Source organism: Enhydra lutris, unplaced genomic scaffold (genome assembly GCF_002288905.1).
Source record: "Enhydra lutris kenyoni isolate GAN:26980312 unplaced genomic scaffold, ASM228890v2 scaffoldscaffold12, whole genome shotgun sequence".
NCBI lineage: Eukaryota > Metazoa > Chordata > Mammalia > Carnivora > Mustelidae > Enhydra > Enhydra lutris.
The window spans coordinates 28165040-28182740 of NW_019154096.1; the positions used below are offsets into that span (position 1 = coordinate 28165040).

Below are 17701 nucleotides of genomic sequence, written 5' to 3' on the forward strand. Positions count from 1 at the left end.
GGTCTGAGTAATCCGATACGGTTTGCTTGCTTTCGGGAGCTTTTGTTTCCTGAGCGTTTTCCTAGAGTTTCGGAGGGCGGGAATGAAGATGGGGGCCTCCCAGTCTCCGGCCCAGAGGAGCCGAGAGCCTGGGGCCCCAGTCCTCAGTGCGCCCTCAGAGAACAGCGCCCAATTACTCCCGTCACCCTGGCCTCCGGCCGCGCTCCGAGCTGACCGAGCCTGCGACTGATTCAAGGTAACCCCGATCTTAGAGCTTACTCCTTGGCTCTGTCTCTGTAGCCAGCTTCCCCGTTCTAATACCTGTAAGCTCTGCGACACTCAGACACCCCCGATCCTTCTGTGACCCTGTGGGACCTGTGGCCACGCTGACCCTGCATGGGCTTCACCCCGGTTAAGCCTCTGGAGCGATGTCCCTCAGCGGAACAGACTTTTAAAAGTCCTGATTTTGTGCTCCATTGCTCCGCCGCTTGCCGGGAGCCGGCCCCTACCCCCGCGGTCTATCTTCCCGTCACTTTGGATTCACTTCTCCGCCAGTCCTACCTTTCAGAAAGTGGTTGATTTTCTGTTTCTAGAGTTGCTGTTCTTCTTCTCTTCGATCTCCCGTTGGATTTGTAGGTGTTTGCAATCTTTAGATAAGCTATCTAGCTGATCTCCCGCTATCTGAAGTAGTCTCAGCCTGCTACTTCTCCGCCATCTTGACTCCCTCCAGAATTGGATAAATTGTTTTAGATAAAGCTTATAACTCTTACTACCACTATCCAAAACCACGATCCAAAAGAATTGGGAAAATGCAGTATTCTTCTTAATTCAGGTTCTTACTCTCCAAACTCTAACCACATTCATTTGGATAGGGAGAATACTTATATTTTGGAGAAACAATGTAGTTTCCTTTCAAAGAGTAGTTTTATTATCAAAATAGAATTTAGTAACTGGTAGCAGAAGTGTTTATTTTTTATTTTTATATATAACCATTTCAGTCAAAATTTTGCTAAGGTCATGATCACTGACCTTTTATAAATGAGGACTGATTATTCTTAACATGGTAATATAGTAATACTTGTGTATAAATTTACTGATTCATTTGTTCTTATTAATCATTTAATGGAGAATAAATTGAATTGATATCCTTCAGTAGTCAATTGGCATATGGATGAGTAGAAATATGTTTTGGAAGAGAATTAATTTTTTTTTCCTTAACAGAGGAACTGATCTTATTTTAAAAATCTCAAGTGATGAAATGATGTATCAATTTTTTAACCATAACTATTCCTTTTGATTAGAAAGAATGAAAAAATGGCCAGTTATTTTCTAATTTCTGGGTCAGAATGAGAAAAAATATTTTTATTAATTTGTATTTAACATAAATAATTATTTTATTAACTTTAATTGTTGGGAAATAACAAAAATTACTATCTGGCATTTGTAGCAAGATTTTAAATGCAGTATCCTGCTTAGATTTTTCAGCTGTAAAACTGGACCAGTATAGGAAGTTTTCAAATATAGAAACCAAATTTACTCCAGTCTTTAAAATGTATTGGTTTGCAAATTAATACCTCATAGTAAATAGGGCCTACATTTATAGGTGTGTTTGTGAAATTAATCCCATACTTGGCTTTTAAAGCACTAGATTAAATAATCAATGTACATAGTGTGTTGATACTTAAAAACTGAAGTGTTTAGTTGTATATATGTATGTATGTGTATATATTTTTTTTGCACAAATTTTTTTTGCATAACAACATAGTTTAATTTCTTAACTGTATTTGAAACTATCAAAAGGTGGAAAATAGATAATCCTATCATTTTAGTACCAAAGGAAACATAAATTCTAGTTTCTTAAAATACCAGGTGGTATTTAGAGGAAGGATTAATATCTCTTTATCTCAAAGGCAATGTAGAAGTCTCAGAAAGTACTCAAAACAAATTAATTTTATTTATATTTATTAATATCAGTGTATAGCAATTTTGAAAAGTTAAGAATTAAAATGTAAACCAGGATTTGCAGAAAGTATTGCTACTTAATTATATAGAAGTACATGACAACTTTAGCTGTAGTATTAAAGCCTACTTGTGTTTTGTTGTTGTTTTAGGTCCCTTGTGGCTAATCTTGCTGCTGCCAATTGTTATAAAAAGGAAAAACATCTTGATATGGAGAAAAACTGGACATTGGTAGAAAAAGCAAGAGTATATTATATAGCAGTAAGTATTTAACTAATTCAAATTTCTGGTACATATTTATACTTAATTATAGTTTGTTTTAGTGGATTTACATTTTTAAATAATTATCTTTTACTTATTCTGCAAATTATTTACAGCATATGTTAGGATCTCTATTACAAGTACAGAACAAAAACATTATCATTCTATGGTAACATTATTTGTATTACTTAACATTTAATCCTGCCTCTTTCTGGTTCCATTATACATAGATATTTCTTAACTATGTATCAAATTCCATATTAAGTCAAAAGTTCTTAATATCTTTTGAAATAATTCTACAAATTTACATTTTGGATTTTTAGGCTGCTTGTTGTGAATGATGCAGGCATTGTGTGGGAAAATATTAGTGGTATAAATATGCACTGCAAACAGTTTGAGCTTATTTGCCTAAAAAATCTTAATTGCTGTTTATTCCATAGTAATTACCATGACATGTTTTAATTTAATATTTCAGTAACATTGATTGTGACAAATCTCTTAAATCTAGGAATAAGGGCAGCATGTAATTTGAATTATTAAATATTCTGACATAAAAATAATTGGCTCAAGAATTCACTTCTAAAATAAGATGGTACTAAAAATCCTCCTGAATTAATCACGCCATGAATACCTTGTTTTATTTAATATGATTTAAATGTGGCTGATCACAAATAAGTAGATACCTATGAAAAATTAAAAGTAGCTCATATGCATATAATATATGGTTTTGATAGAACAGCTGCTGCCTTTCACTACCTGAGCTGTGAAACAGCTGCAAAGACGTGTAAAAAATTGATTATCCAGTAGGAGCATGTTTATTGAAAGTATAATTATTTCTTTCAGTCTAGTGTTAATGTCTCCTACAGCATGTTTATGTTCACTGCTTTAGGCTTTACAAGGTTATTATTGATTCTTCTGAATGGCAAATCCTGCCCCTTTTAATGTCAAGTAAATGCTTACATTGAGAGGATTCTGTAGAGGAAAGTCATGTTAGCTCTTTAGGCAGTATGTGAGAAACATTTTAAAAAATAAAAAAAAATTCCTTCTTGATTATCTTCTATTCTTTTTCTCTAAATGGTCTGATATTTTTGTTAGTATCTTGGGAGCATGTTTTTGTAGTGCGATTCTTTAGGGGGGATTTGTGTGCTCTTTCAAACCATCATACATTTGAAAGTCTGATTTTCTTAGAACACATGGTTTAAAATTTGACGTTATTTAGTTATTTATATTGGCTATAAAGTATGACAATATATTATGGTAGAGAACTACATTTACCAGGCAGTTATATTTCTATTTAGATATGTGGCATTTAGACTCCGAATTATGAGTGGAAACACTCCATTTTAACAGTTATGTATATCTAACACTGGCCAAACCTGGATGAATGGAATTTTTATAGGAGTATAGACCCAACTTGCAAACAACTTAGAGTTTTAACAATTATGTACTATAATGTCTAGCCAACTTTGGGTAAATTCGAATTTTTATAATAGTATTAACTATTTATACAAGTCCAGTTTTATAATGAGATGTAGAATGATCATTTTGGGTCAAATTAATATAGAAAATTGAATTATTTTTGAAACTTGTCAAAAAACAGAAACAAATATCAAAATGAATTCCAGCTGATATCTCTGAGTTGTTAGCTCTTAGTTTCTATTTCAGCAGTTTCATAAAAAGAATGGTCTTTTATACTGCCAGGTAAATCAATAGTTTGTGGAGTTTGGCTATTTTAAAATAGTTCTGAAAATTAGAGTCATATGGGATACCTTGAATGCTATATATTCTACAACTATTTATTTTGCTGTTAACTAAGAGCATAATTCTTACTCATTAAAATCTTTGAAATCTCTTCTGAAATGTAATGTTTCAGAAATGTAGTATTTGTACAAAGATATTCTGCCATTCTTTTATTTTTTAATTTAGTTTAATTGTTTTAAAGTTCCAAGTTTTTATTTAAATTCTAGCTAGTTTACTATATAGTGTAATATTAGTTTCAGGAATAGGATTATTTGTTCATCACTTACATACAACACCTCTGCATTCTTTTAAACCTTTAATTTCCTTTGAGGTTAGAACATCCCGTATAGTCTTTTCTTAGCATATGCTCAAACCACAAGTTTAGATTGAGTAGATAGATCAATACTTACCTCAACAAATTAGTTGGGCTCTTTCATATTGGTTCTGTAGAGTCAGCAATCTTCTCACATTATCATTATAAACTACTGAGGTTTAACAAGTTGAAATTCTGGAAGCTCTTTAATTTCAAAATTTCTTGGCCTGAAGAAGCAGCTCAGTATATCTGTTCAACAAATTTCCATAATTAAGACCCCCTGTCTGCATTATGTAAACCAGATCTACATACTCAGCTCTTCTTTCCACTATTCCATAAATTAATAATGGTCCTGAGCATTGAGAAAATCCAAACCTTTGATCATTTTCTCTGTCACATAATTTAGTATATCTGCAATGCAGAGTTCACATCAAAAACTTGGTGATAAACAACTGAAATTGAATGTGCACATACCAGCATTTTCTTTTGGTTTGAATAAGTGTTTACATCTTCTTTTACCTTTACCTCCTATGAACTTTAAACCAAATTCCCAAACTCCTTGTTAGTATGTGATTAAGGATTACCGGTTATGGTGATAGCTAATTATATTTTTGAAAAAATAAATTTCAGGTACTCTTCATTTTAGCATTAGGATTTAAATATTTGCATTCTGTTCTATAACCATAATACTTAGAATTTTGTTTCTACATTTAAATGAGTTAAATGGTTAACCACCGCCAATTTATTTTATCTTGTCTTCCCATTCCTTTATTGTTTATTTTGAATATCCCTCATTTGGCTGTATTTTGTCGCCTTTTTCCCCCAAGGAAGGACTCAGAGCTTCTCTTTTCTTGAGGTTTTATTTACTTCTTGTTGCTTTATACAAAAATGACAATTTGTTTGGTGTAATAGTTTGTGAAACAAAGTACTACTTTGTAAATATTGCTTCATTTTCTAGCAGCCTTTTATGGGAAGCCTGAACCCAGGTTGATTTTTATTTCTGTTCTTTATTATTTCCTCATTTCTGCTTACCTGAGATTTAATTTGCTTCTCTTCTACGCCTTATGCTTCATCCTTGCCCCCCATTCCTGTTCCACCTGTGCTTTGTTTCTTAAGGTGGAAGAATAATTTATTGATTTGAGTGAGACTTTTCTACTATAGACATTTAATGCTATAAATTTCTCTGTATGCATTAATTTGGCTACCTCCCACAAATTTTGTTAGGTCATGTTTTCATTTTCATCCAGCTTATACAATTTTCTACTTTCTTTTTTACTTTTTTCTTGGGCTCATGAGTTATTTAGAAGCATGTTGTCTATTTTCTAAATATGGAGATTTCCCAGAGATCTTCCTTTTACTACTATTATGAATTTGTATATTCTTCTTTGTAGTTCTATCAGATTTTTCTTCACTATGTTTAATGGTGTGTTTAAAGGTGTAGAATTGATTATTTGACCCACTTGTCATTTTGAAATATTTGTTCCTGCTATTATACTTTGGCCCCACAACTATTTTGTCAATACTCTGATATTAACATAGCCAATCCAACTTTTTTTTTACTATTGATATAGTTGGTGTATTTTTTCTACCCTTTTACTAATTACTTAATTAGTAAAAGTAATATAAATAAGGACATATAATAATATGTCTTTATTTTTTAAGTGCATCTCTTATAAACAACGTATCATTGGATCTTAATTTTTGTCCAGCCTGAAAGTATCTACCTTTTATGTGGGATGTTTAAACCATTTCCATTAATGTGATTATTGATATGGTTAGATTTTACTTCATTATCTTGGTATTTGCTTTCTGTTTGTCCTGTTTGTCCCTCATTCTGTTTTTATGCTCTTCTGCCTTCTTTAGGTTAATCCAGTATTTTTATTTCCATCGCCTTAGTATCTCCTACTCTTTTTTTTGTTTTATTGACTGCATTAAGGTTGATAGTATACATCTTTAACTCATCACTGTCTGCCTTCATTTTTTTTTTAATTAACTAAGCTTTCTGCCAAGAGTGGGTCTCAAACTCACAGCCTTGACATCAAGAGATGCACGCTCTACCAACTGAGCTATGTCTGCCTTTACATAATACTATAAACTGTCACATATAGGATAATAATCTTATAATAGCATATTTCAGTTTCTCCTCTCCAAGCCTTTATGCTATCATTGTCACATTTTCCTTTTTTTAAATTTTTAGTTGTTTTTTAAACAGCTTTATTAACAAATAATTGATGTACCATACAACAGACAAATTTTACTTTTACTCATGTTACAAACACTATTAACACATTATTTTTGTTTAAATTGTTGATATCTTTTAAAGAGATTTCAACAATTAAAAAACATATTTACTCATTTAATTACCACTTCCAGTTCTCTTCATTCCTTTGCTTAGAATTAGATTTCCATCTGGTATAATTTTCCTTCTGCCTGAAGAACATTTTTAGCATTTCATATATTTGGGTCTGTTGGTGATGACTGTTTTTAGCTTTTGTATGTTTGAAAACTTCTTTATTTCACCTTTATTTTTAAAAGAGATTTTTGCCAGTTCTAGGTTGACAGTTTTTTGTCTTTCAGTACTTGAAAAATGTTGCTTTACTGTCTTCTCATTTGAATTGGTTTTGATGAGAAATCTAACATCCATACCTTTGTTCCTTTGGATGTAAAATTTCACATACTCCCAACCCTGGCTGCTGTTAAATTTTTTATTTATCACTGGTTTTGATCAGTCTGATTATATTGTGCCTTAGTGTATTCTTTTTCATGTTTCTTATATGTGGAGGTTAACTTCTTACAGCTGTGGATTTATAATTTTTATTATGTTTGGAATGTTTTCAGACATTATTTTAAATATATTTTCTCCCCAACTGCGCCTCACCTTTGGGTCTCAAATTACCCATGACGTTGTCTCATAGCTCAGTGATGCCACACTTTTCCTTTTCTTGGATTCTTTTTTTTTTTTTTTTCCCCTCTGTGTTTCACTTTGGATAGTTGCTATGCCTTCTAGTTCACTTATATTTTCTCCTGTAACATCTGAACTGTCATTAATCCCATACAGAGTGTTCTTCATTTCATTTGTTATTTTCATATCTGTAAGATTGATTTGGGTCTTTTATTTCTTTTTCTCTAATTTTGGACAATAAAATACAATTTAACGAACTATTTTGATCTCTTTCTCTGTTAGTCATTACATCTGTGTCATTTCTGGGGCATTTTAAAGGATTAGTTATCCTCCTTACTTTTTTTTTTTTTTTTAATTTTATTTTTTATAAACATATAATATCTTTTTATCCCCAGGGGTACAGGTCTGTGAATCACCAGGTTTACACACTTCACAGCACTCACCATAGCACATACCCTCCCCAATGTCCATAATCCCACCCCCTCAACCCCCCTCCCCCCATTAACCCTCAGTTTGTTTTGTGAGATTAAGAGTCACTTATGGTTTGTCTCCTTACTTTTTTTTTTTAAGATTTTATTTATTTATTTGACAGAGAGAGATCACAAGTAGGCAGAGAGTCAGGCAGAGAGAGAGGAGGAAGCAGGCTCCCTGCCAAGCAGAGAGCCCGATGCAGGACTTAATCCCAGGACCCTGAGATCATGACCTGAGCCAAAGGCAGAGGCTTAACCCACTGAGCCACCCAGGCGCCCCATTTATCCTCCTTATTAAGGACTGTGTTTTCATTTCTCTTTGTAGGTATAGTAATCATTAGATATCATGGATAAATCTTGAGATTTATTCTGGGATGCAGTTAAGTTACTTGCAGCAATTTTGATCTTGCCTTTGTGTCTTGTTAGGTGAGTCCAGAGTGGTATTCATTTAATGGCAGTGGTTTCTTAACCAGAGACAATTTTCCCCTTTAGGATCATTTGGCAAAATCTGGAGATCTTTATTATTGTGATGAATGAGTGTTGATACTAGTAAATACAGGACAGGAATGTTGTTAAGCATCTTATAGTGCATGAGACAGCACTCCACAGTAAAGGATTATCCAGTTTCAAGTATCAGTAGAGCCAGGGTTAAGAAACCCTGGTCTAAAACTTCATGTTCTCTACTACTGAGGCCCGACTTCCCTGTGCTCTGTTCAATGCCCTGTTAATAATGAGTTCTTCCGCTCTAGATGGTGGAAACAGACACTATTCCTAGAATTAGGTGTGCCCTGGGTACTGTTTCCTCTAATCCTTTTCCCTCTCAATTTTTTGGATGGCTCATTCCCAGATTCTGATTTGATGAATGTTCAAGAGGAATCTGCAGATTTCCAGTGTTCTCTGTAACGTTTTCTCTTCTCTCCTGTTCTAGCCTCAGCACTCTAACTGCTCCATTCTTACCACCCTCAGTTCTGTCTCCTTGACTTCCTGGGCTCTGTCCTTCCCCATTTTGGTGTCTGGTGCTATTGTCCCGAAACTCTCACAAGGCAGTATGCTGATTTGGAGTTAGGGCTCACCGAGAGGGTTTCCTATCTCTCAAAGATTATTGTTTTTCATCCTTGATGTCTGTCGTTTTAAAAACCACTGTTGTATGCATCATGTTTGTTTTTGTTTTTGTTTCATGTTGGAGGATATATACAGTCCCTGTTTCTTCACTGTCTTCTGCCTTGCATTGTTTTTAGAAAGTAGTCATCCTTATTGTTTCTCCATATCTATCTCTTTTTCTCTAACTGCTTGTTAAGATTTTCTCTCTATCACTGGTTTTAAGCAGTTTTAGTATTATATACCTTGGTATCGTTTTCTTTATATTTCATGTGAATGTGGTTTGTTCAGTTTGGAAATTTTTCTGTAAATATTTTCTTTCCCCACTCCCATCCCCTCTTGGTAAGTCCAGTTGTATTAAGCCACTGGAATGTCCCTTACCTTTGTATGACCTTTTCATTTTTTTTCTCTCTACTTCATTTTTGTATAATTACTATTGCTTTGTCTTAAACTTAATCATTTCTGTTACAATGTCTAATCTGCTATGAAACCTATCCAGTGTATATTTTATCTCAGACATGATAGTTTTCATCTCTGGAAATTTGATTTGGGCCTTCTTCACTCCTGCCATGACTACATACTCATGTTGCCATCTCTCATTTTTACCTTAGGTAGTGTAGTTACAACAGCTGTTTTAATATCCTTGTCTACTAATTTTATTCCATGTGTTTTTTTATTATAATTATTATTGTTTTTTCTGGTTCTTACCTCAGCAGTGGGTTGTTTCCTTATGCACATGTGCTGAAGACTCATTGGGAAACCCCTGCAGATTTCAAGTTTTCATTTCAAATCTCTTCCTTCTGTCACCTCTGTCTTGTCCAGTACCTGCTCTTGTATGTGCTGGCCACCATGGCCTCCCGAAGTGGAGATGAATGATTCTACTTAAGGCTCTCTCTGTCTGAACTGCAGCTTGGAAACTGTCTGCAGGGAGTAAGTTTGAGCAGTTGTAGGAATCACCTGGTATTGTTCCTTGTTTGATTATTAGTGCCTGAAGATTGTTTCATACTGGGGTTTTTTTTTCCATTTTTATAATTGCTTAAGTTTAAATTGTTTAAGTGTGAATCCATTCCCCTTTACTACGTCTTAGTTGGAAGCTGAAATCCCCAGATTGATTTGTCTTTTACCTTTCTTAGATGACTCTCTTTTTCTGCAAGATTGCCTAACTAACTTTCTCTTTGAATTTGAACTTGTTAATAACTTAACCATGATTTATGTCTGTGTCTATTGTTCTGTACTGACTCTCATGGAACATGGTATTTATTTCAAAATGCAGATTTAATCAGTTAACCTCATTAATTTCTTCTTTTCCTGTCCCCAAATTTTATTTTTCCTTCCTTGAACTATTTGAAAACTAAAATGACAAAACCATCACTCATAAATGTGTGAGAGGGAATTATCAAGTAACAGGAAAAATTTCAGTTCTAGTGATATGCGTTTTATCATTTTGGGGTGGGGGAGCAAAGGGAGAGAGAGAGAGAATCTTAAGCAGGCTCCATGCCCAATGCAGAGCCCTGCATGGGGCTCAATCTCATGATCCTGAGATCATGACCTGAGCCAAAAATCAAGAGTTAGTTGCTAAATGACTGAGCCACCCAGCCACCCTGAGAAGTGAGTTTTAAATTAGTCTTGAGGTTGATTTAGCCTCATAAGTTCCCCAAACTATTATTCTAGATTCTGTAAAATACTTTAGTTATCATTTGATAATTAAAAATAGTTTTTAAGGGGCGCCTGGGTGGCTCAGTGGATTAAGCCTCTGCCTTCGGCTCAGGTCATGATCCCAGGGTCCTGGGATGGAGCCCCGCATCCGGCTCTCAGCAGGGAGCCTGTTTCCTCCTCTCTCTCTGCCTGCCTCTCTGCCTACTTGTGATCTCTCTCTCTCTGTCAAATAAACAAATAAAATCTTTAAATAAAAATTTAAAAAAATAGTTTTTAAAATACTCAGCTTAATAAATATATAGCTGTTCATCTGTGTATAAATACTTATGTTACAGTAATGTTTTCTAATATTTTCTGTCACCCCTTTATGGTACTTTAGACTTCATTGTGAATACAGTGAGATAAATCTATGCATTATTTCTAATAAAATTTTTTTGAGAAAAGATTCTAAGTTTCAAATACTAATCAGCTTGCAAGTTTAGACTTACCATGGGGAGAGCTTTAATAACAGATATTTTAAAAAATGTCTTTATCAAAAATTTTCAGTATCTTGTGACTTAACTTACCCTTCATAAATTTTTTTCAAGATTTTATTTATTCATTTGACAGAGAGAGACCACAAGTAGGCAGAGAGGTAGGCAGAGAGAGAGGGAAGCAGGCTCCTTGCTGAGCAGAGAGCTGGATGCAGGGCTTGATCCCAGGACCCTGAGATCATGACCTGAGCCGAAGGCAGAGGCTTTAACCCACTGAGCCACCGAGGCGCCCCTACCCTTCATAAATTTAGCTAGATGTGTGCCCTTTTTTACTGATTGAAAATGAAAAAAATAGAGAATCTTAGTTTGTCGATCCTTGTCTGAGAATATGAGACTTATAGTTGGAATTTTCTCTTGGCCACTATTTTTATTTTCTTCTTCCTGTGATTGTTCCAGTTCCCATGGCTGATTACAAATCTCTTTTTCCTCTCTCTTATGTTTATTTTATAACTCTGTCTTGACCACTTATCTCTTTTCAGCCTAGAATCCTACCATTTTGATGAATATGGTTTTTGTGAGAGTAGGGTGTTCAAGAAAGTGTTACTGATGTTTGCTTCTGGAATAAAAGAAGGTATGATTAGAGATAAGTAGACGACACATGGTTTGGAGAAGTGTACAACCTTGGAAGAATGGAATGGAATTCATATTTTGAAAGAAATAAGAGTATTTGTATATAAATGACAAATAATCACAGTTTGGGTTTTACATCTCTCATTTTGTTTGGCCTGGTTGGGTTTTCTACTAAAATTTTTAATGATGCCATGAATAATAGTTTTTTCTTAGTACAACTGTTATTTAGACTCAGTTACACTTAAATATCTTTGTCAGTTGCTTGAAAGCAGTAACTAATATCCTTAAAATGAGGTGTTGTAATAAGTTGTAAGAAATATAGTCTAAGAGATCATATATTTGAAAATTTTCTTTTAGCAATGTTTTCTATGAATGTTGGTTGACAAATTGAAATGAATGTATGACAAAATATGTAATTACTATATTTTTAGGATTTGGTTATCTTTTGATAATATTTACGAAAAGATATGCTTGCAACTAAAACTTGGCTAGGAATTTTAAAGTTTGTTTTGATTATGCTCAAAATTTAGTATGTATCATCTGATATTCTTAGCTCTGTTGTAAAAAGATTTGAAAAAGATTCTAGTGAAAGTGAGTGAATTTATCTTATAATGGTAACCTAATAGAAATGAGTAACATAAAAAGAAATGAAAGATAACTATTACTTTAATATGTATGTTTGAGATTTATACCTCATCCACCACCCTGGCCCAAAATCTGTACAGTTGATGATCGGAAAGTTTTACTAACTTGTGGGCAGTAACTTAAACTCATTGTCTTAAATGATAATAGACCATGGGAAAAGGCTTTGTAATATTATATTTTGAAAGCTCTACTTTTAAAATGAATTTGGCAGAGTAAGTAAACTAATGGAATTTTTAAAATTTAAGCTGTTTTGTAAATGACATCTGATTTAATGATGTCACAATTATTTATGAAACAGAGTTCAAAACACTTCTTGGAATTTATTAATTAATCTTTATAATATTCATCTGAGATGTTAAGGAGATAACAGTGTTTGAACTATCACTGACTTCATTTTATCTGTGTTCTAAATGCAGTTTTCAACTCTTATGTATTAGAACTCTCATTATATTGGTGAAATCAGTGATCATCATTTGGATTTGTTCCTGTATTTTTTGCTCAAGTTTTTGACTGTTGTATTCTGCACTGCTTCATTAACTCTATTAAGGGTTAATATGAATTGTTAAGTCTTTATTTGAAAATACCCTTGCACGTGAACTTAAATATTATAAACTCAAAAAAAGAGAGAGAAGAAAATGTGGAGGGTTGGTTTTTTTTCCTCTGTTGAGTATTTCTTGTTTGTATATAATTCCTTACACTTAGTACACCCAAATCTTTGTCATACAGTAGTTTAAAACTTTATGTGCCAATTTGGTATACTTTCAAGAAAGTCTAAAACTATGTGGTAAAGACATTTTTCTTTAGCTCAGATTAAATGTAGAGAGATACAAGAAAAAGACTATTAATTATGTTACTTCTTAAGCATTAGCATTAGAGTTCAATTTTTAACTTTAAAGAATTTTCCATGTGTGTATTGATGTTCAGGTAGCTGCACAAATGATTAATGTTTTTACTTACTCCTTAATAGGGACAGTTTTCGATTCTTGCTAGAAAGTTTTTCAAATGCGAGTGTGATTATGGAAATCCTGTTTTTGTTCATTTCCAGTTTCTCTAGATTTTTGGGGGGTGGGGTGCATTAAATACTAATAACATTGTCACTTTTTTAGGCTAATTTTTGTAGGTAAATATTTTTGTAGATAAATATTTTCTCCAAGTTGTGCAGTTTAGTCGTATATTCCTGTAATTTTCGTTGTCTTATTTTAGTATGTTATCAAATATAAAACACTAATAAGGGGAGGGAATATTAAAGTAAGATTATTTTTAGTTAAATAGAATAATCTTTTCACTTTGTAGAAGGAAGATGGTATTGGTTAAAGAAGTTTTGAACTCTAAAGATAAAGATTGAAAATGTTTGTGTTTTGTTCTTGTGGCATTATAATGAAGCCCTGCAATTTTATATGAGGTTAGAAACCACACTATGTGCTAATTGCCTTAGAATGGTAAGAAAATAAACAAGGGTGTAGCACTTAGTTGTTAAGACAGTAGTACTTTATACGGAGCCCCAAATGAATTAACAAACCATCTCCTGAAATGTTTCCACTTCCATGTATTTTATTTATGTATTTCAGACCAGTCAGCAACTGACTAAGAAGATCAAATGTTCACTAAATCTCTTTAATAAACATGATTAAGGGAGGGAAAATTTAAAAACATTATGATGGCAGTATACTTTTTTTTTTTTAAGATTTTTATTTATTTATTTGACAGATCACAAGTAGGCAGAGAGGCAGGCAGAGAGAGGGAGGAGGAAGCAGGCTCCCCACTGAGCAGAGAGCCCGATGCGGGGCTCAATCCCAGGACCCTGGGATCATGACCTGAGCCGAAGGCAGAGGCTTTAAGCTACTGAGCCACCCAAGTGCCCCGGCAGTATACATTTTTATGTGTTGTCCTATCTAAAATTTTATGTAAGCTGGACATAAATAGTCTAGTATCTGTATGCGTAAGTCTGTTTTTCAACATACTTTTCTCTACACATTATAGAGACTTATATCTTACTTAACCTATGTGTTCTATTGTCTATCCCAGATAAATAAAATTGGTTTTAATCTTTGTATAACAGCTTTACTGAAATATTTATATGCCATAAATTTCACCTGTTTAAAGTGTACAATTGGATGATTGTTAGAATATGTACAAAGTTCATTACCATAATCTAATTTTAGAACATTCACATCACCATAGAAAGAAACTTTATACCCATTAGCAGTTATTCCCCGCTATCTGTGGCCCCTGGATTCAGTCTTATATCTATACCTCTCATAATAATTTCAGTGATATTCAGGTATTATGGCTACAAATGATTAATTGTTCCTAATCAGACAACAAATTTTTGTCTTTGTTCTTTGATATATGTAGTGGAAGTTGTGATAAGTCTGTTTTGATTTCTTGCTGCTTCCTGTTTCTCTCTTGCAGGCACTTTAAAAAGTCTTTCAAGCTTTTGTTATTTATTTTTTCTAGATATAATATAACAATGTTTTGGGATCAGTGCCTTAATGTCAATTAATTTTTTATTTGGATGGATGACATACAGTAGATAAAGTTTTTAAAAAATTATGTTTGGTAAAATGGGATGAAAAACAAAAAACTATTTTCTTCCTTCTAAGACTTAACTCAGGAAGGCAGGTTCATATGTAAATTTATATTTGGTGTTACCCAGTTTCAGACCAACATGGGTTTCTCAGCTGTTTAGTATAGCTCATTTGACTCTAATCTCTTCTGTCCATCATGTGTTTTCTCTCTACCCCTTAGAAATAGCTTCTGGAAGCTGGAGGGAACCCACTAGACTTCTAGGACATACTCATACTATCTTTTTCTCTGACATTGTCCTGATATTAGCAAATCCTGCATAGTTGGAAGATGTTATGAAAGATAGATTGCTGCTTTTCCACATTACATTCCTCTTGTCCTCTATACAGATTTCTGGGACCAATTTTTTTATTCATTTTGTATATTCCTTTTAAAAGGATTTCTTTCTTCACTCTATAAAGAATTTAAGACCACATCATATTATTATAGTATTGTTAAATTTAGGGGATATGACAGAAACAGTCACAATCAAATAAAATATAAACTGTACAATAACCCACCAAAACCTTCGTAGTTCAACTTTTCCAAAAGGGTACACATGTAATAAAGTTAAAGAGTGCCATGTATTTCATTATTCATTCCTCAAAAATACTTTTATAGTTATGTAGCTTCTTGTAAGGTTATCATTTATTTAATTTGACAGCTATAATAAACTAAATTGAATCTTTAAAATATTATTTTACTTGGGAATACAGCTAGCATTTCTCAGGTAGATTGATATTGTTAGAGTAGTGGTTTTTAATCTTTTCTTAGTTTTGAACCCTCCCACAAAAATTTATTTACTCAAAAATTTTTCATTTAATTTTTGGACGTTTATAGATTTCAGAAGACTTTTTGCTAATTCTTGGAGCCCAGTTCAAGAATCTCTATTGTAGCAAATAGTGAATTAACATGATACATATTTATTACACTTCCATATTTTAAATTGTCCATTCTGAATTTCTAAAACTTTTTCTATTATGAATATGTATTTACTTTCTTTTTTCAATTAAGAATTGATTTTTGTGAAAATATATTAAAGTGGGGAGTCAGACTCAGTGGTAAGGTGATGTGGTTTCAGGTCAGTGATAAACAGAATTCTGTAACATCATTCAAATATCTTCATATGCTCTCCCAAAAATGTGTATATTTTAACTACCTTAATTAACCAACGGCCTTTTAATGCTGTTGGTCTTTTATGAATATTCCTGAATGTCATTTTTATTTCAGTTTGTCATGGTAGTTATTGTGATATTTTCAGGTAGACTTGTAGTATTTTCTCTTCCTCAGATGAGCTGAATTGGGACTATACTTTGTGGGAAGTTTTTCATAAAGTATATAGACATTGCTAAGAATCAGAATGTCCACTGACTTATTAGTTTCACAGATGCTTCCATAATACTTAGTGTACTCTTGGGTATATTAAATTATCATATCCTGACAGCAATCCTGAAACATGCCATTCTTATATAGCCATATTTCTGAGAACTAAAGCAAGGTATCAGCGAACCATATCTGACATTCCATGTTAATTTCCATAACTATTATTACTGGGGTTGGTAGTATTTCTAAGGCATAAAAAAATCTTAATAAACCTACTAAGTAAAAAATGATAAAATATCTACCTTATCATTAGGTTTCCAATTATGACTTCCTTCAAGCTCAGTTGACTCATTTGAAAAATAATGATAAAAATCTTTTTTTTCTGGTATCATGGATTATAAAATAGTTAATTTAAGTATATAGTATATCCAAACACAATATTTTGAATTATCCTATTTCCATTGTGTCTAGTGTTCATATTGTGAATGAAAACCTCATTCTGCCATCTTATAGCACATTTACATATACACATGATTTTTGCCTTAAGTAGAAAAGAAACAGCTGACAGATACATAGGTTAATTTGTTTTTTAAAATTGCAGCAAGTTGTTCTGTGATTCTTTTGTGTGTTTGGGGCTATTTTGTAGGGAAAGAATTTGTCAAGCAACATTTAAGAGACATTGGCCTTTTGTACCCTTTTCTAAATAAACTTAAACAGAAACCTGTCAACTCAAGAATAAAATATTTCTTTGTAAATTCTCACCTGTAAATTATTGATAATGGAAGGAGCACCTTTTTAATCCTTATATCCCCCTTCCCCTCAACACAGCTTTTAGATTGTAGATAAACTTCCCAGCTCAGTAATTAACTGAGCTCAGTCATTGCACCCCATATCATGTGATTTTTTTTTTTCCAGTGGAATACATTATTAGAGCACTTACACAGCCAGTCTAGCTGCAGCAGCCCAGGCGGCAACAGCAGTGCCATTTTTCACAAAGAAAATGTTGAACAGGAGCCAAATGTTTGGTGGCAGTCTGTTGCTAGGAAATCAAGGTCCTGAGGCGATTAATGACAAAGCAAGCAATAACAAGAAGGCAGAATTACAGATTTAAAAGAGAAAAAAGTGGTTGGTGTTATAATTACCCAAAGAAATCCGCACTCATTAAATTGGCTGTTTTTATGATTGACTTTAATTGGAGGTTAGCTCAGATATTTAGCTCCTTTCCCACCCCTTTAAACACACACAGGCACATAATCTGTAGAACTGCAGACTTGTTTTTCTAAGCATTGAGAGGAGCTTGCCCTGTAATTTGATCCCCACTGACAGATGCATTTTCTATGCTGCCATTTTGAATTAACCTATTGTAGAACAATTTTCTTCAGCCCTGTTGAATAAAACATCCAGTCTGATTACCTCCGATGGATTTGATAGAGTAAAAGAATGTACTTCTCATTGAAGTAGATTGTTTGCATGGACTCTACTGATTTTGAACTTTGCCAATAAGCACAACCATTTGTAATAAATTTTCAAAGAAATTTGTGGGGAGAAGGTAACGAGAGTCACCGTTACATAGTTTAATGTCTGGGCACCCGCATCAAAACAATAGTATTCTTACAAGATCGTTATTTTTCCAATAAGATGTTCATAGGCGTTTTAAAATTTTTTTCTGAATCTCCATTTAGACTTG

The 17701-nt window shown here is 33.2% G+C and overlaps 1 protein-coding gene across 2 annotated transcripts in view; it reads left to right on the forward strand.

Moving 5' to 3' along the window:
- LOC111144874 (adenosine kinase) overlaps positions 1-17701 on the forward strand; it is a 531020-nt gene that overhangs the window by 262917 nt on the left and 250402 nt on the right. For both annotated transcript variants that reach the window (XM_022499443.1, XM_022499444.1), the window contains one exon: positions 2091-2199. In XM_022499443.1, the coding sequence (XP_022355151.1) occupies positions 2091-2199 (109 nt within the window). The remainder of the gene's footprint in view (positions 1-2090; positions 2200-17701) is intronic.